At 42.7% G+C, this 19,946-nt stretch overlaps 1 protein-coding gene across 2 annotated transcripts in view; it reads right to left on the reverse strand.

Annotated features, from left to right (window-relative positions):
* Window positions 1-580: 580 nt before the first annotated feature.
* Window positions 581-19,946, reverse strand: part of rngtt (RNA guanylyltransferase and 5'-phosphatase) — a 155,352-nt gene continuing 135,986 nt past the window's right edge. The window contains exons 14-17 of one of the 2 annotated variants that reach the window (XM_014204745.3): window positions 13,197-13,297; window positions 6,851-6,917; window positions 3,132-3,255; window positions 581-1,721 (exon numbers count right to left, since the gene is read on the reverse strand). In XM_014204745.3, coding sequence (XP_014060220.1) covers window positions 1,555-1,721; window positions 3,132-3,255; window positions 6,851-6,917; window positions 13,197-13,297 — 459 coding nt within the window. In that variant the 3' untranslated portion in view covers window positions 581-1,554. 2 annotated transcript variants of the gene reach the window in all.

Consider the following 19,946-nt stretch of genomic DNA (forward strand, 5'->3'; position numbering starts at 1 on the left):
TTTCATAAAAAACAAAACATTGTACTCTGCTTTGTTTGTAAGGAAGCATTTCACTGTTAGTCTACACCTGTTGTTTACGAAGCCTGTGACAAATACAACTTGATTTGTTTCTTTCTCAGTCTATAGTCCATGGCAAACACCTCCACAGCAAGCCTCTTAATGATTATTTATATGTGTGTGTGTGTGTGTGTGTGTGTGTGTGTGTGCCTCCAGCAGAATGACTACATCTCTGAGGCTGCCGAATACAAGAAAAAAAGGTAGAGTGGCTTTGATGAGGATCGAGCAGCTTTCATGTGCTGCAAGAGGGGAAAGTGCCTTGGCAGTACAACTTCATCTACCCCCTCTGTCTGTTCCCTTGTTGCAAGAAGGGCACAAACAGACAGAAACATTCAGAAAGACAGACGCACATGCACACACACACTAGGCAGACAAAAATACAACCAAATAGACCGGAAATACGCAAAATACACACGAGATAGAAACAAAGGAATATTCCTCAAATGGTATTTCATTTTAAGATCGAGCAACATGGAATCAGTAATCTGTAATCAGCAGGAAATAAGTGAGTATGAACAAGCTCTGTTGGAACTATATTCCCTTTTCACATGTATTGCTTTAATGGATCAAACCAAACAACAAATGCAGTAAACCAGTCACATTCTGTTATGAACCAGGACAGTCCTTAAGGGGAGTAGCTGTTACAAAAGCAGGGGTCGGGGACAAGTGTTGAAATATTGTCCTACACACATTAGAGAAGAAAAATACAAATGGAAAAAACAAAGGAGGAGCGGCGTGCTTCTATCATCACATTTCCCGAGCGGCTGCCGAGTTTATTCTGGGGTCTGACGGCATGGTAACGTAACGTGGAGGCAGGGTGCGTTTGTTACACACCCACTGAGGATAATGCCTGTCATGGTTACTAATGTTGTCAACTACTAAATGTCAGAATATGTCAGAGGAATAGCCCTCTCTTGCTACTAAAACAATACATGGAAATATGTGCTTGTGAGTTCCTTCACGTCACTGTTGGGAGATCGAGAAAGGGTGGAGAGGAGGCATCAGATGATTGTTTGTTTCCCATCTGATTACCGCCCTCCCAAATACAAATAGCTAGACAAAACATTTACAAGATCTGCATAGTCAGGTGCTGTTGTAGTCATAATACCAATTTGTCTGTTGTTGACCAATAGAATAGTTGGGAGATCCTTAAGAAAAGGGAAATAAAAAAATAAAATCAAAATTCAACATTATGTTTTTCTTAATCCTTTTTAAGTACCATAGCAATTACAGGGAGAAGGGGTGCTACATGGGGATATCTAAGGGGATCTCTAAGCAATTCAATCAGATCTTTTTAAAGTCTTTAATTAAGAAAGCCTTTTAGAGGCCGACAAACAAATGGTCAGAGATAAGAGGGGCTTTCCAAATGTCTGTGTCACTGAGGGGGACGACGACGGGACTAGGGACGAGGGGGGCTGTAGCCATGAAGGACCTTCCTCTGCAAGCCACATACACACATTTCTACACTGGCCCAGCCCATTCTCGCTGTGTGGTGCTCTACGGTGCAGCCCGGTTGGGCCTCTTTGGAGCGGGAGGGGGCATGAGCTCCGTGTCTGGGTCAGAGGGGCGTTTCCGGTTCTGTCCTTGGGCTCCCAGGGCACAGCGGTCCAGAAACTCATAGAGGTTTTCTTTCGTGACAGGATACTGGATGCTGTTACACACAGCTGGAAGAGAAGAGAGAGACACAGACAGGAAGTTAGCTCAGACATGATGATGGACTCTTCCTGGGCTTGGTCCACCTCTAAATCAGGCTGTTTCTGCAGCTACACAGAAAAAAATACCAAAAGTCAAGGTAGTTTTAAACCTTTTCCTTTTATGTCTTACCTCAGGGCACAAGTGTACGGCAGCAACTCTAATCTCTCGTGGACAGACCACATAAACATAAATGGTACCATAGATCTTTCATGATACAACTGGATCCTTGAGAAACCGAGCAACATTAGTTCCGTTTGGGTTTTTTCCGTCATTGGTTATTTGGACAAATCACGATCTTTCACGTCTTAGGATCTTTCAAATTTCAGAAAGGGGACGAGGGGGATGGGGGCATTTTGTTCATAGACTTGCAAAGAGAGAGGGTGGAGTTCTTCGTTCTGGTTCCGATCCTCGTTCTACCTCTTCTCTTAACACGTATGGACACAGAATTAAATCGAGCAACTGACCAAGTACGCAGGACTTCGGTTCTGGGTTAACCGATATTACAGCAACTCTAATACACGGTAACCTTCCAAAAATACTCAGATTCCTTTGAGGAAGTTTCAGGAACTTCAAAATATATGTTTGTTTTCTATGTTTAGGCTCCCTTGACATTTGCAGCTAGAAGGCTGGCAGAATTCAAGCATTCAACAAACAGTTGGGAAACCGAGAAGGCAAAAAGAAAGAGTATGGTATACCATCAGTGGACATTGCTACAATAAAAGAAAAACAGAATAATGAACATCATACACCAAGAGAATAAGTTGCTCTCCTATATGCAAGTGTATTCTCTTTTCTCTTGGGCGGGCACGCACGCACGCACTTTGTTCTTCTATCCTCGTAGGGACCTAAAATTGATTTCCATTCAAAATCATATTTTCCATAACCCTAACTGTAACCCTTAACCCTAAGATTAAAATGACCTTTGTTCTCATGGGGACGTGGGACATTTTTTCTTGTTTTACTATCCTCGTGGGGACTTTTGGGGATTTCAGGTCCTCACAAGGTTTGAAGAACCAACACACACACACACACACACACACACACACACACACACACACACACACACACACACACACACACACACACACACACACACACAATTAAAAAACATGGGCATTAAAGCACTAAAGTAAGACAGGATGTGTGTGTGAAATATAGATGAACTAAGCCATTAATCTATTAGGCCCAGTGATTGTCTTATTGTAGACAGAGATAAAGAGGCTGCAGATATTAATCCAGATTGCTCCAGGGCCAGTCAGGCAGCCAGGTAGGACAGGCAGGCATGCTCTCACCCAGTGTGTCCAATAAGCACCAGCTGGCAGCCAAATAGCATTGATTTTGTATGGCAAACATTTTTGGGGAACACCCTGCTCACTCACCCATGGCTGTGTCGTAAGAGTTGGGGAAGCTCTTGTCTACCCTCTGTCTCATGAACACCCAGGTGTTGTTGTTAAAGGAGCACTCGATGATCTTGTTGTCATACTGCTTCAGCTCCTTGGAGGCCTATAGAAGGAGAGAGGAGAGGTCAATGTGGTTGGTTTAGAAGGTAAACATTTATAGTATATTATTGACAAATATAATTCTGGTCCTCCGGTCACAATATTGGGACTTACATTATACAGCAGTTAACAGTTAGACAGTGTGTACATCGTATGTACAATTGAACACTGTGCATATCAGGACTGGTATTTGTGTCATCTGTTGCCCTTTTGTCATGAGCGTGATTACCTAGATTCCGTTTTCAAAAACTACCATATGTGCTATTTAGTAGCTGGATCCCTTAACAGCAAATCAAACAGGCACCTTCTACTAATGCACAAAGTCAAAGGTGATATAGGATGAGGCAAACTTCATTACGAAGCGCTCATCGCTTTGGTCTTAAGTTCCACTGATATTGAATGTTCAATGATTTAATATCCATCTACATGGGTGAGGTGGTGTTTAAGAAGCTACGGAGAGTGGGGCAGAGATCACACTTCTAGGGTCAAGCTGGCGCGGGCTCAGATGACTGGCGTGGGCCCGCTGCCAGGCTGCCCCTGAGCAGATGAAGGGCCGGCAGACGCCAGGGAGTGGGCAGCCCTGCCAGGAGCACAACACCTTAACTGGCAAGACCAAGCCCTAAGTAAGAGCCCGATTGCTCTTGGAGAGAAGGGCATCTGGGTACTCAACAGGGAAGGGAGGTAGGTGTGTGTGTGTGTGTGTGTGTGTGTGTGTGTGTGTGGTGTGTGTGTGTGTGTATAGAGAGAGAAAAAGGGTGTTGAGAATGTGTTTGTTTGTACGAGATGGAGGGGACATGCTCAGGTGGACATCACACCACAGATAGCATGACCTTGAAAATTAAAGTGGGATCAACCCAAAATCACACATTTTAAGACTCAGGGAGTACACGTTCTCACACTAGCCGTATCACTAGTGTCTCAGAGCCAAGTCGCAGTACTCCGCTATTAAAATGAGAACACGCACACATTTAGCTGTCGTGATCTGTCGATTAGGTTCCATTTCCAAACCAAACACATTTTTCCCCAGACCTTCCTAAGAATAGCTGAGAGACTAAACTCAGGAGGAGTGACAGAACGGGCGAAGAAATGTGTTACACAAAGCCAAGCGGGGCGAGCTGCCAAATAACAATGCAGGAGGCAAGTTTGTCAGGCAGGGAGTGGAGTCTGTCCTGTTTGCTGGGATCCCATCCTAGTTGTGTGTGAAATGCTGGCTGCTTGGTGTTTAATCTGTCCAAATCCACTTCATTATGGTCTCACTCCTGCAGCCATCTAGCAGGAGACTCCGGCAAAGGAAAACTCACGATCCCCCCAATCTATTATTCTGTGTTTTCAATGGGACAATATAATAACTACGTCAATCCGTCCTCCATGCACCTCTCTTCCAATCATGGCAAGTTAAGGACCAGCAATTCCGCTATGGGAGGAAAAAACGATATTGTGCTTCATTATAGTGTCACAGCTGTGACCGATTGACTCATAAACAACATGACTCCGTTAAGAACAACAGCAGTGCATTAACGCCTCTACACATCCACCTTTTAAATGGGAAGAGTGTTAACAGTCTCGCACTGTGCCATTAAGTGAGGTCAATGTCTGGCTACTGGAGGGTCATACTGATCGTCAAAGACAGATAACGTCTGTGAAATGAGTGGAAGACACGCGAGTACACTAATTGGTGGACTAAAGCAAAATGCTAAGTTGAGAGTTCATAGGAAATGTGTGACTGATAGGCTATAGACAAAGCACCCCCCCCCCAAAAAAATGACACACAAACAGAGTCACCACAGACAGATGCAAATTTGTTTCGTTTTGGAGAGAGATTGAAGGGTATATTGATTTCTGTCTGCATTAAAGCAGTCAATTATCTACTTGGAAAATATCCAGGGCCTTAAAAGAAGACAAACTAGCAAGTCATAAGAAGTTGCTTCTGTATGGAACAAAAATAGAACTAACAATTAAAGCATATCAAATCAAGATCTTTTATGTCAATTATTTTTCCTAAAATTACTAAAGAATTGAGTCTGAAATTACCGAAACAATCTAGAGGCAAATAGGCATACATCAAATGTGTCCCATTAACTAGTGCTTAATTTGTAAATCGGGAGGTGCCGGATAAAAAAAAGTGAGGGAGAGAGGGGGGTGGGGGGACCTGGGGGGCTCTGAGCTGAGGTAACAGAACTCATTAAAAAAGAAAAATCCCCTTTTTAATAAAGCATTGCATGCATTATCATCACTTTTGTGTAGTGGCATAGAGCAGTAGAGTAAAGGTGCTTGCAAAAGTTTCAAACATGGGGGAACATTTTTTGTAGCCTTTTATGTGGCCTTATTAACGCATTTCATGCAATTCTACATCATTTTACATGACTGAATCTTTTTTTAACGCTGCACAAATGATCAAAATGCCAGGCTACTGACAAACTAAGAATATCTGAGATCAATAAAAAACAACCATGTCTTGAATCCACCAATAATTGCCTAGGCCTAGGTGTGTGAAGACAGACATATTGCACGATGTGAGGAGAAAATGATAGTCCTAAAACAGCTTTCCAATTTCACTGACTCACCCAATGACGCGCAGCTCACTCACCTGTGACGGCAGATGCGTTCGTGCCAAAAGCTCTCTTATTTTACTTTGTAAAACAGTGCTGTTCGCGCAATAGGCCAATTTGGAAGATAACACATTTTTGGTAGACTACAGACAGATTAGTATTCTCTTTTCAGCAGGAGCCATTTTCTTTCCAACCTGTGCATTTGAAATATTTGCGAAAGGACTGTTTTGGCTGCATGCTGTTCACCGACAGAGTTGCGCACGTTCCTGACTGTAGGCCATGCATGTGATTGGCCTACACACCATTTTAAAAAAATAAGCTATTGATCCTCTGTGGCTAAATTATAAGTCTGCTCCTGGTGTAGAATTCGGAATTATTTCATTTCAGTGAATCTAGTTGTGAGAGATTTAGGCGTGCTTCTCTCTCATACCACATTAACGGCCATGCGTTGGTCTGTCTCTGGGCTACAATGTTGCGCAAACCATTAACCCGGGGTGGCCCAACACAAATCAATTTTTAGAATATGAGGCATGTTTTAACATTAACGTTTTTTTAGGGGGCAGGAGAATTAGAGAAGATGCAACTCGAATGTACACTTATCGTTTTTATTGGAAGTTTTACATTGCACAGAGTGAAAATTATTTTTCATGCCAGGAGCGCTACCGGTACGAAACAGTCCAAAACTGAGAGGTGCCGGATCCTGTTAAGGCATGATCTGGATAAAATTAAGCACTGTCATTAACCCACACATAAGTATTATACAATGAGACTGAGATGCATTACACTGTCCCTCCCCTGGGAAATTGATCACTATCTGGGCAGGTGATGTACACATTTACATATTCCCACACCATTAAAGGCTCCTCTCGTTTCACTGCTACCTGTTGCTTTCACCATAAACGCCGGTGGTGTCTGACTTAAACAGATCGGTCATAGATGGTGCAGGCTCACTTGGTGTTGTTAGGCAGATATTTTTTCATGGCCTGGGCTTACAGTGTTCTGTGTGGGTGTTGGGTTGAATTTAGCAACACATCCAGCTTCTTATCTCACCTTCATCTGTGCAAAGGGCATGTCACGGCTGCCGACGTAGAGCAATCCGACAGTCTGGGGGAGCAACCTGCAAAGACAAAACATCTTCATTAACACCCCAAGACTCCCTGAGGTCACCCTGAGCATCAAGCGCAACACAGCACCCTCCGCTCTGCTCGTTAGAGAGAGAGAGAGGGAACAATGGCTCTCCCCGACAACAGAGTAAGCCTACTACTGCACACCGCTGATTACCAGCTAGTAACAGAATGATATGCTGCCAACATCCACCATCACACCTCCCATCTCTGGGTGCGTCACAATAATATCGGCTTTGTCCTGAAGTGTGCACTCATTCTTACACCAGTAATTTCCTTTCAAATCAGTGAAGGGAACAAGGATAGACCTTGGGAGGAAGGAAAGATGTTTGGAATGTAGCCTTTTTCTCAGCGCATCTGGAGGTTCAGCATGAAGGGTACTGACTGCAAACACGTGACGGTGACGATGCCACATCTGGGGGGCAATTACAGCTATGCCCAAAACCCACAGGCATCAAACTGAGCACCTTCTGCCTGGAATGTTCTAACGGTTTTACATCCTCTCCGTCTGTCTCTACGTCAGCTATTTTAATTGTGATTTCTGATCACCAGCTGTGAGTGCTCGGCAGTTAATCCACCGTAATGTGGGTTTAGCAGGGGTTTGTGTGTGTGAGGCCCCAAACAAGTGGTTCACTGGCCCCCCTGTTCCTGTAGCCATGTGCTTTTCGGTCTCATCCCAGGGAGCATGCCTCACAGCTGGCCTTAATGACACACTCATCACCCCCCCCCCGCCCCCCCCCCCACCCCCCCACCAGCTTGGCTGCCCATGGTTATTTCGGGATCGTCTGCTGTTAATATGCACCCGAACCCTCCCCCCACCAGACCTAAACACGGTCTCTGACGATACTGTCACCGGCTTCCTGCTCCTGGTTCTCCCTACAGCATCACTTAACCAGCGAGACGCACCGGCGGAATAGAGGGGGCTAGCGGAACTGATGTTCAAACCACAGTGGGTGGATTTAATCTCACCCACCATGTTGGGTCATCCTGTTGGAGACCACCTATTGGGTATACATGGATTTGGGTGAGCAGAACGCGCATTAAGGGGAAGGGGAGGGGACTGCCTCTCCACTCCCTTTTCCTTTGTAATGACGGTGGTGAAGAGAGGGCAGGCAGGAAGCAGCCGCCAACACCACCATTGAACCCGCCGGCCTTCCATGAACTGATGGAAACAACTGGAGAGCAACCCTGAGAGTTCACAACATAACCTTTCACTTCACACCCAACCTCTGTCCGACGTCCAACTTTCCTAAAAGAGCCTACTTTGCTCTCCTAAACTGTATGGCTGTGTATTTACCAAGCCCTCGTCACTGACAAAAAAGTAAACCATGACAAAATGTACAATTCTATTGACATGGTGCTCCGAAAATAACCGAATGTATCACAGTCATTAAGGCTGATACTGTGAAATGACAGTCTGCCTGTGGCCTCTGTCATTTCAATTTCTGGATCTTTACGTGACACGCTAAGTTGACGTTCCACTGCAATCTGAATAGGTTACTCTGGGCTGTATGTGTTACTTAGCGTTTCATGCTGCGTTGGATGATTGCTCAATTGAGGTACAAATGACCTAAAATCCACTGAGTAAAGGTGATAACGTGCATTTATAGCGTACATTACCCAAATTGAATCAAACACATTTGGGAACAGGACTTAGTTTGAATCCCCAAATCACAGAGAGCCACAGTCAACGATACAGCTCCAGTGTATTGAAACGGCCTTCGTCCAACGAGCTTCAAATGGACTGGGGCTGAGCTGCCAGCAAGGGCTGTGGGCCACAAGGGCATTCCAGATAACTTGTTCTACATGCACAACAGTCATTTCACAGAGAGAATACTGTCCAAAGGAACATGTATTGCCCTGACAGATCTCCTTCTAGATGCTGAAGGATGGAACCAGATGGATCTCTGGTAGCATCCCAAATGCTACCGTATTTCCCTATATAGTGGACAACTTTTGACCAGGGCATATAGGGCTCTGGCTAAAAGTAGTGCACTAGACAGGGAAAAGGGTGCTATTTAAGACTCAGCCTCCGTCTCTTGCCACTGCAGCTGGCTGGGAGGCCAGGAGGCCAGGGGTATGTAAACTAAAGCCTCATTCCCTGCCTGCCTGCTGTAAGCTGCTTTCCTGCAGGGCCATCAAGCCTAATCTCCCTGGAGTCCTGTTTAGCAGCTGATAAAAGTGGACACAGATTACTCACTTTTTGCTTTACGAGGTGGAACATTTGGTATGCATATGCTGTACTGAGGTGGGAAGTTTTGAGCTAAGCTTTTTCCAAGGACAACAGACCTGTTAATAGAGAGCAATAGTAACAGCGTCTTTTTGTAGGCACTAACCCCGCCATGGCTTATTGGCCAAAGCCTATGGGGAAGTTGAGATTTTTAGGGTTTTTGGAAAAATGCTGAAAATAAGGTCTGTGGTAAACACAGGCTTAGTTTCTATGTTTTGTTCTGTGAGATAATCTTCATTAGCTAATGTTAGCTAATTGGGCTCCCGAGTGGCGCAGCGGTCTAAGTCACTGCCTCTCAGCGCTAGAGGCATCACTACAGACCCTGTAGCCTAAGCCCATTAACTAACCCCAGACCTTATTTTTGGCATTTATCCAAAAACCCAATTCTTTCCCCATGAATATTCCCCTAGGAATGGCTGAACGAACCAGAGGTAACTCATTTCCAGTTTTTAGGACTACAAGCTGGAGAGTTCTATTGCAAGTGTGTGGCTGTAACTCCGCCCAGACCTGTCAGTTGGTGTGACAACACCATTATCCCATATGACAGAGGCCAGGCAGAGTCAGAACATGCCCAGACATGGCTGGCCCCCGTGGAGGATGTCCACTCCGCCTCAGCTTTGGTAATTCATATTCACACAGTGTTTTTAATGGAATGTTTGTTACTCTGGTTTGCATTCTCTCCCTACATGTATTAATTGCGACTTCTGATATGCAGCTGTGAGCATTCTGCAGGTAATCCACTGTAATGTGATGCAGTATCAAATACGTCTGCCTGGCACCCTGTGGAGTGGCCCTGTCCAGTCCACCTGGGCTGCCGTGATTCATATCCACATATCGCTTTAACAGGGGCTGTAGTGCAGTCAGGTCTCACCCCGATTGGTTGAATTTACAATGACGCATGCAGAAAATGGTTTATTGGCCCAATTAGAGGTAGCCTCTTCAGAGAGAAACTGAACTCGATTAATCCATAAATCAAGTTGCCATGTCAGAAACCAAAGCACTACTTCTTCCATGCCCATGGTAAAACTCCTTAAATTACTTGCTGTCTCTTTCGCTAACTGTCTTCTCTCTCTCACGCTCCCTCTTCTCCCTGCTCTCTCTCTCCATCCTCCTTTCCTCCCTCCACCTATACATCCTTTTCTCTCGGCTTCTCCTCCTGTTTTTCAGTTGAGGTGATGAAAGTCATGAGACTGTGAGCGGCTTCTTCTCTGTAGCACAGAGAGAGAGAGACACGCTGAGGGATGGAGTGGGCAGATAAACAAGCACTTGTTTCTTCTCTGTCTTCTCTAACTGAAACAAAGACATACTTAATGACCTGCACCACTAGTAGGCTCTGAGGAGAAGCAGAGGAGCGCTACTCTGCCAGCTAACAGCACTATCAGAACTACACTGAACAAAAATATAAACGCAACATGTACAGTGTTAGTCCCATATTTCATGAGCTGAAATAAAATCATTGGTGTGCCAGAGTTCGTTGTAACGGTCTTAGCTCCTGACAAATACAGTCATGTGAAAAAGTAAGTACACACCCTGGAAAGTTCTTTAATTATTATAATTTTTTTATTGATAAAGGTAATCCGATTAAAAAAAATGTAAAAAATAAATAAATAAAATCACACAAAAAAGTCAACTTAGATAATGTTATGTAATTAAAATAAACAAAAATGCAATTTCCTTTTGCTGAAAAAGTTAGTACACCCCTACCTTTACCATCACATAAAATCGCAAATTTGAATCAGGTGCACCAAAACAGGTGCAAATGATAATAAAATCATTAGAGAGTCCAGCCTTCCAAAAAGTTTAGAAACTTGGTCTGGTTTGGTCTTTACCAAATGGGTGTGTGGTTACACGTCACGCCAACATCAAAAATACTATTCCAGATTATTGATGCCCATGAGTCTAAGAGGGGTTACAAATCCATTTCCAAGCAATTAAAAGAACATAATTCTCCACTGTTCGACGGATCATCTACAAATGGAGGAAATTCCAGACCACTGGCAATCTACCGAGGACAGACCGTTCCACCAAATGTAGCCCAAAAGCTCACCGAAAGATGCTCATAGAAGTAACATCAAGGGATCTACAGGCCTCTCTTGCCACAGTCAATGTCGGAGTGAATGAGTCAACTGTCAGAAAGAGACTGCACAAACGTGGCCTACCTGGGAGGGCAGGAAGGAATAAGCCTCTGCTTTCAAAACATTATATCAAGACACGACTAACGTTTGCCAGACAACACCTGGGTAAAGACCAAAACTACTGGAACAATGTTCTCTTCACAGATGAGTCAAAGGTCGAGTTGTTTGGCCGCAATGCCAGACGCCTTGTTTGGCAAAAAAAAAAAACTGCCTTTGAACAGAAGAACCTCACACCAACCGTAAAGCATGGAGGCGGTGACATCATGGTTTGGGGCTGCTTTGCTGCCTGAGGGCCTGGCCAACTTGCCATCATTGAGTCAACCATGAATTCCATATTGTACCAGAGAATTCTTGAGGAGAATGTGAGGCCATCTGTCAAAAGAGCTGAAGCTGAACCGTACATGGATCTTGCAACAGGACAACGATCCAAAACACAAAAGCCAAGCTACAAGAGAATGGCTCAAAAGATAATCCTATTGAAATGCTGTGGGGGGAATCGAAGCAGGCCAGGCATGCAAGAAAGCCCTCACGGTTCTAGCAGTACCTGACACAGTTCTAGCATTACTGTAAAGAAGAGTAGGCAAGAATTCCTCCCAGTTGATGTAAGAGACTGATCGACAGTGACAAGAAATGGCTACATTAAGTTATTTCAGCCAAACGGGGCAACACCAGCTATTGAAGCTAGGGGTGTACTTATTTTTTCCGCACAATGGAATTGCTTCTCTGTTAATTTTTGATTAATAAATGATTGCAAAGTATAATCTTTCAGTGCAATTTGTTAAATTAGGTTACTTTTATCTGTCAATAGTGTTGAAGTGAAGATTACATTACAAATCCATTTGTCCAAATATGTAGAAAGAAACTGACAGTATGCCCCACTCGCGACAAGGTTTGAGCTCGGTCTCGGACACTTTCCGGCCTATCCCACTCTGTGTCCATCTCCCTCTCTCATTTTCCTACTATACTGTGAAAAACAAATAACTAAAGGTGGTTGGAATTCTGGTCTCCTTTAAAAAAAGAAAAAAAAGAATGAGTGGCTGTGCGCACTGCAGTAAGTCTTAGAGTGCCAACTAAGAAACCTCACGTCACAGAAGAGCATAGGAGTACCTGGGAAGGTGCTGAGGGAATGAGGTAGCAAGCAGGCATTTTCTCAAATATACTCCCAACATGACTTATTTAGCATGTTTGATGTATTAGCTGTGGAACCTATAGGAAACACTTTACAGCCCAGTAAAGTACAGTACAGCACAGCAGTGCCTGGGTAGATAGTAGGTACAGAGGAACTGAGAATAATGGATCAATTTAATCGAAGGTATTTTCTGAAAAACACTCCCACCATTTCATGAGCAGGCTGGCAAGATGAGATGAGAATCTGTTGATGATAAATATGGCGTTCTAACCTAATACAGGTGGCGAAAGTAAAAGAGAGCTAGATGGAAATTGCCTATCAGTAGGAAAACATCCGATTCATTTGTGGACTTTCATATGTAGAATGAAAGGAATGAAAGTCTGCAGTTCAGGCAATGACAATGCCTGCTGACTTCTAATTCCTTCTTCATTATCGGTATAGTGGCAACAAAATACCAATGGGTCTTGGACAGATATTGCAGTTGAATTCAATAAGGGCCTGTGGCATAACATAATATCAGTAGTTATGGGCGATTCAAGGTATAGCTCACACAGAAAAAAAACATCTTATATAAGAATGATACACACGAAAACAAAACAAATGTCTAAAAGTTACAAAACACAGTTGAAAGCGATTAGCTGACACTCGCTCACTACTACTATAGTATGTGGTTGGGTTTAATGTCTCCAACTACACGCATGTGTCAAAGATACGGGGGTTTGTTCTTGCAGTGGAATCATCACGCAGCCAGAGCGTTTCCCTAGCAACAGTGACTCACCCTTCTCCTCCGACTTTGGTGATCTTGAGGCGGAAGTCTACAGAGTTGAGGCTGGGCGGCTTCCACTTGAGGATGTCATCACATCGCCCAGCTTTGTATTTCTGCAGAGACACAAAGAGAGAGACCGATATTAGATTGACATTCATTGTCATACAAAAGGAAAAGCTTACTAGAGCTCACACATTTCATGCATAATACACATAGGAACACAGCAGGAAACAAACAGTAGACAGTCAGATCTAATAGTACACCCCCCGCCCTACACATGCACAAAGGAGGAAGCTACACGTCAGTGTCAGATCACTCATTCCAAACACACAGCATGCTGGCATGCACTCAGAACATCACCTGTATTTAGCTCTTATTTGTTGTCTGTGTTCTATGTTTTGGATTGGTTTTTATTACTGAACAAAAATATAAAAACGCAACAATCTCAAAGATTTGACTGAGTTACAGTTCATAGAAGAAAAATAAATCGAAATAAATAAATTGAAATAGATTCATTAGGCCCTTATCAATGGATTTCACATGACTGGGCAGAAATACTCCTCAGTAGCACTGTGGCATTGTGTGACAACTGCGGTGGACTTTTATTGTCCCCAGCACAAGGTGCACCTGTGTAATGATCAGGCTGTGGGAAAAAGGGGGTGCAACTCAATATTAGGAATAATATTTTGTACACTTAGTACTGGGGCACGCTCAAACTTTAGCAAGCTCTTTTCAACCTAATGTCACCTTGGGGATTAATCTAGTACAATCTCATCTCAATGATTTCTCGATCCATGAACAAATTATTAAAAGGCAGAATAACACATGAGGTACAGTATGTACCTTCACACTCTTAAGAGAAATTGACTGAAAATCCAAGTACTTTACACGGCTCCCTTCAGAAAATCACCACATTTTTCAAAAGGCAGCCAATATGTCTGAAGGTAAGCTCCATTTGTAATCGATTTGGAGAGCTGAAAATGACATTGTTCAGGGAATGACTCAAAACCTTGAACATTGACTTTGTTCCACTTCCAATTTAGGGTAAAAATCCTGTCTTAAAAATGAGTAGTAAGGTAGTCAGGTTATACATAATGGATAATAATTAAGCTTCCATGTCAGGTCTAAAATAGGATGCTCATATTGTAGTTAAAAAGAGAAAGCTTGTCAAGAGCAATTTATAGATAGATATTGAAAGGGCGGGAGTAGCCTAGATGAATTCATAATTGATCAGAAATTAATTTCTGGAGAAAGCAATTAAAAGCTGCAAATGGAAGTACAAATTCAACGTTGCGTTTAGGTCTTACAACGAGGTCTACAACGTGGAGCCATATACTCTCATAACCTGTTCTGATGATAGGCTACATGTTGTCATAGAAATTAGCATGACATAGATTTATATACATACAGTACATGGGATTTATTTCATCTAACTCATATGCAACTAGTGTAAAGAGTACAGTATGACGGGGCAGGAACAGGTGTGTCAATGGTGTAAGTGTCAGGTTGCCCGGTAACAGAACTATGCCTCCACGGATTTCCTCAAAGAAGGCATCACATGGGCACCATAGTGCCACCATCTCCATTTCCACCCACTATTCCAGAGAGAACATGGAAAGGAAAGCATTTCCTGGAAGAATATACAGTAGAGAATTCCAAGAAACCAATCCCCATGACTTGGGAAAGGATGGCGCAAGGATTTCAACAATAATTTAAAGGAGAAGTATAGGAATCTATAGACAGAAACCAAAACAAATCCCATTTTGCCATAATAAATAAATGTTTCCTTAATAAAGTAGCTATCAGCAAGATCAAAGCTAGTAAGGGAAAAAAATCAAGTGCGAGTATTAAGGGGGTGAGGAGGTAGGGGTGACATGGGAGAACTTGGGAAGGTTGAACATCAGGCAGGCTGCAGCGTTCTGGATAAATTGTAGGGGTTTGATGGCACAAGCGGGAAGCCCAGCCAACAGTGAGTTCCTCAGTATAAAACTAGAGTAGAGTATTTACTATAGCCTACATCATAAATAAAACAAGACATAATAATAATAATAATTATGTCGCTCAGTTGGTAGAGAATGGTGCTAATAACGGCAGGGTACTGGGTTCGATTCCCGGGACCACCCATACATTTCATTTGGAAAGTATTCAGACCCCTTGACTTTTTCCACATTTTGTTACATTACAGCCTTATTCTAAAATTGTTAAATAAAAAAAATATCCTCAATCTGAATCAGGTTTTTGGAAATTTTGCAAAGACAAGATTAAATTAAGTATAGTCTGATGGGTGAAAACTTGAGAGAACAGCTCTGCAGCCTGAGGCAAGGGACAAAGCGCAAGCTTTCTTTGCTACTTTCTGAAATCGTCAATAGCCTATTGTAGCAGTCCATATATGTTTTCATTTCTAAGACATTCTAAGGTTTGTATCATTCACAATTCAAGTTTACAAATACCTCTAAATCTAGCGTATAGGACCTGTTTCAAATGATCACTTTCGCGGTCAACATAGCCATTCATATGCGGACCGGAATTGGAAAAAATATCCTTTCTATTTTATTGAGCTAAATTCAATTATATTCTTCTTACTATAAAATCATATAATAGAAAATAATGCCATGGGACTTACAAGAAAATCTGGTCGGCTAAATGAACAAGCCTTCGGCATGGAGCATAGATAACATACTCAACTCATATTCTGTTCTTCTGAAATACATTTTCTTCCTATCATATTGTTTCTTTAGACCTGACAAAAACCCCCAAAAAAGATTTATTGTGATGGTGTATATAAAATCTATTCATTATATTTTAATGTAGATGTTCCAAAGGCGCACATCAGCAGCTTGTATGCAGTTTGTATGCAGAGTCTTGGAGATGCTAAACGTGTTTATGTTAATTAACAGTCAATTACCGTGAGACCGGCAGACTTTTGCACATCAATAACCGGCTGACAAAATTTCATGACCGCCACAGACCTAGTCCTGGCTCTATATAGTACTGTGTGTTTCCTAGCCCTCTGTTCTGGACTTCTGGACTGTGAAGAGACCCCTGGTGACATGTCCTTTGGGGTATGTATGGGTGTCTGAACTGTGTAATAGCGGTTTGAACAGACATTTTGGTGCTTTCAACACGTCAATACCTCTCGCAAAGACAAGTAGTGATGCAGTCAATCTTTTCTCAATCTCTTGATATTAGCCCTCAGGGTACATTTAAGGGCCAGCCGTGATGCTCTGTTTTGGGCCAACTGCAATTTGCTTATGTCCTACTTTGCAGCACTTCACCATATAACTGGGCAGTAGTCCAGGTGTGATAAAACTTGGGCCTGTAGAACTTGTTCGGTTGATTGTGATGTCAAGAAGCAGAACAGTGCTTCATCAAGGATAGACCTCTCCCAATCTTAGTAAGCATTGCATCAATATGTTTTGACCATTTCAGTTTACAATCTAGGGTAACACCAAGCAGTTCACTCTCCTCAACTTGCTCAATTGCCACATTATTCAATACAGTATTTATTTTAGGGTTAAGCACTGTTTTTAGTTTTGTATATATTTAGGACTAGCTCATTACAGTAGAGGTGCATGGGTAAAATGCATATTACAACCTATGTGTTGTGATAATTGCATTATTTGCTCTATAAACTGTTAATTCATGTGCCTTGCGACCGTGATATATATACGGGCCTAAAGGCCGAGACAATAAGAGGACACAGCGGGGCAGAGTAAATTCAACCACACCCTTGTTTTACCACAAAACCGGATAGCAACCTCTGTTCGGTGAAGGCCACAAAGCATACTGCGTTTATAAGACAATTACAAGACCTACAGCATGGTCAAGTTAATGTTTTGACATTTCCGGACCACTAAACAACTATTGATTTAGAACCACAGAGTTACCGCAAGTCACAAAGAAAACAGGAGCTGCCTCCACTATTCCAGCACTGTTTCAACTTCAACATTCCTATTTGAAATAGATATTGTGTGTTTGCATTGATATGTAGGCTATGTGTGCCTTTAAAAAAAAAAAAAAAAAAAGGTATGTAGTTCTGTCCTTGAGCTGTTCTTGTCTATTAATGTTCTGTATTAAATCATGTTTTGTGTGGACCCCAGAAAGAGTAGCTGCTGCTTTTGCAACAGCTAATGGCGATCCTAATAAAATATCAAATACCAACATCAAATGACCTGTGCTTATGCTAATACGGTGACAACTAAGACACCAAAAACGATTTAGTCCAATCAACGTAAGCTAAATATGATGTGGCTTACCATGGTTCTGATTTCTGTGTGCGTATGCAAGTAGAAAAACATGATGACTCACCCTACTTGTAGAGAAATGCCAATGACATCCTCCTCTCTTTCATGTTGATGAAACAGTCTATCACTCTGTCATACAGTACATACTTATTTTTTGTTGTCCTAGGCTACCTGGCTAAAACGTTTCCTCGCTAGCCTAACTTCCATTTATGTGCACCGTTAGCTAGTTAACATTAGCCTACTACATCTAGCTACATATTGAACTTCATCCTCTCAGGCCAGGGGCACAACAATGTATGAATTCATTAATGGTTGGATCAGAATCGCAGTAATAAATCATTGGCCAGTATCAGTGATGACCCGTCATTCAGGGCAGGTGGTGCAGAGTTCCCAGTTGTCTTGGAAGCGCCATAAATCCAGAGAACACCAGACTTTGATGACAAAGTTTGATGACAAAATTTGCCCACGAAGGACCGCTGTGCCACCTTCGCGTTCAAGTGAGCACAGCACAACAAGGTGAGTCCAAAAATGTCATGTATGCTCCTGCATAAATGATGTAATATGTCAGGGAGATATGTACACTGTAGCTAAGAAAGTAATACTACAGTAAGTATGTTGTGTAGTAAGCTGTTTGTGCCTCACCCTAATAAGTTGGTCTATTTTCACCTCTGAATTTCGCCAACTGTTCTGACTTCGTGGTGCACATGTAGCCTATAACTTGTTTTTGAGAAATGCAATCATTGAATATTGTAAGAGCTTTTATTGTCTGCTTATATGCCCCCTTTATTTATCCTACGATTCTGACTTGGTGTACAAAGAGAACACTGTAAGAACGTCCCATGTTCTGAATTCTGTCGCTGTACATTTCAAAAGTGCCATACTTTGTACATCTCAATTGTCAGTAGAAACCACATTTGTTTAAGCAAGTCAGCCATATCAGCTATGTTTTTTAAAAGGCAGTAAATGAGGCTGAATTAACTGTTTCACTGCCAGACAAGGCTCCGCTGATAGACAGGAGTAGCAGTGGTATCGTGCAATTAATGTATTGTTTAGAGTTGTGTTGTGTAGTGTCTTTGCTGACATACATCCCACATTTCTTTTGTTTTTGCCCCACCAAGATGTGCATGCTAAAATCCCCACTGGCCAGTATGGAGAATTAAGTAAAACCACAAGTCCAAATCCCTATCTCCATCTAATTTTGGAAAGTGCCAATTGTATATCTAGCTAGCCAGCCACAGGAGGACAACACCACAACGAGATGCAACAATTCAAGTTGTTTGTCAATGACGTATGCTCTCAATGCGATTTAATAGGACTGACATGAAACTCCAACACTCTTTTTGTGCACCAAGACCATTCACAGTTGAGCTCGCTCAGATTAGCACATTTGTTATACTTTTATCATCAATGGAGGCCAAATGTTCTCTGTCTTCCCTTGTATTCAATGCTATGGGCGGCAACAATGTCATTCTTTCTAATCAAATTATTGCCAACTTGTAGAGAGAGAGTGGGGTGCTGTTTCGCTTGCTCGGATGCTTTCTACTGTGAGATACATTCAGCCTTTTTATAATTGAAGGAAAATTATGAAACAGAGACGAAAGAAAATAAAATCTTGTTAGAAGAATGTTGGGAAGCCTGGCTTCAGGCCTTTATGGTAGAGTGGCCAGACGGAAGCTACTCCTCAGTAAAAGGCACACGACAGGCCACTTGGAGTTTGCCAAAAGGCACCTAAAGACTCTCAGGCCATGAGAAACAAGAATCTCTGGTCTGATGAAACTAAGATTGAACTCTTTGGCCTGAATGCCAAGCGTCACGTCTGGAGGAAACCTGGCACCATCACTACATTTACATTTACGTCATTTAGCAGACGCTCTTATCCAGAGCGACTTACAAATTGGTGCATTCACCTTATGATATCCACTACGGTGAAGCATGGTGGTGGCAGAATCATGCTGTGGGGATGTTTTTCAGCAGCAGTGACTGAGAGACAAGTCAGGATCAAGGGAAAGATGAAAGAAGCAAAGTACAGCGAGATCCTTGATGAAAACCTGCTCCAGAGAGCTCAGGACCTCAGACTGGGGGCGAAGGTTCACCTTCCAACAAGACAACAACCCTAAGCACACAGCCAAGACAACGTAGGATTGGCTTCGGGATAAGTCTCTGAATGTCAAGTGGCCCAGCCAGATTCCGGACTTGAATCCAATCGAACAACTCCAGAGAGACCTGAAAATAGCTGTGCAGCGACACTCCCCATCCAACCCGATAGAGCTTGAGAGGATCTGCAGAGAATGGGAGAAACTCCCAAATACAGGTGTACCAAGCTTGTAGCGTCATACCCAAGAAGACTCAAGGCTGTAATCGCTGCCAAAGATGCTTCAACAAAGTACTGAGTAAAGGGTCTGAATACTTATGTAATTGTAATACGTTTATTTTTTGTAAAAACTGTTTTTGCTTAGTCATCATGGGGTATTGTGTGAAGATTGATGAGGGAAAAAACGATTTAATCCATTTTAGAATA

This window comes from Salmo salar, chromosome 06 (genome assembly GCF_965601325.2).
Source record: "Salmo salar chromosome 06, fSalSal1, whole genome shotgun sequence".
Classification (NCBI taxonomy): Eukaryota; Metazoa; Chordata; class Actinopteri; order Salmoniformes; family Salmonidae; genus Salmo; species Salmo salar.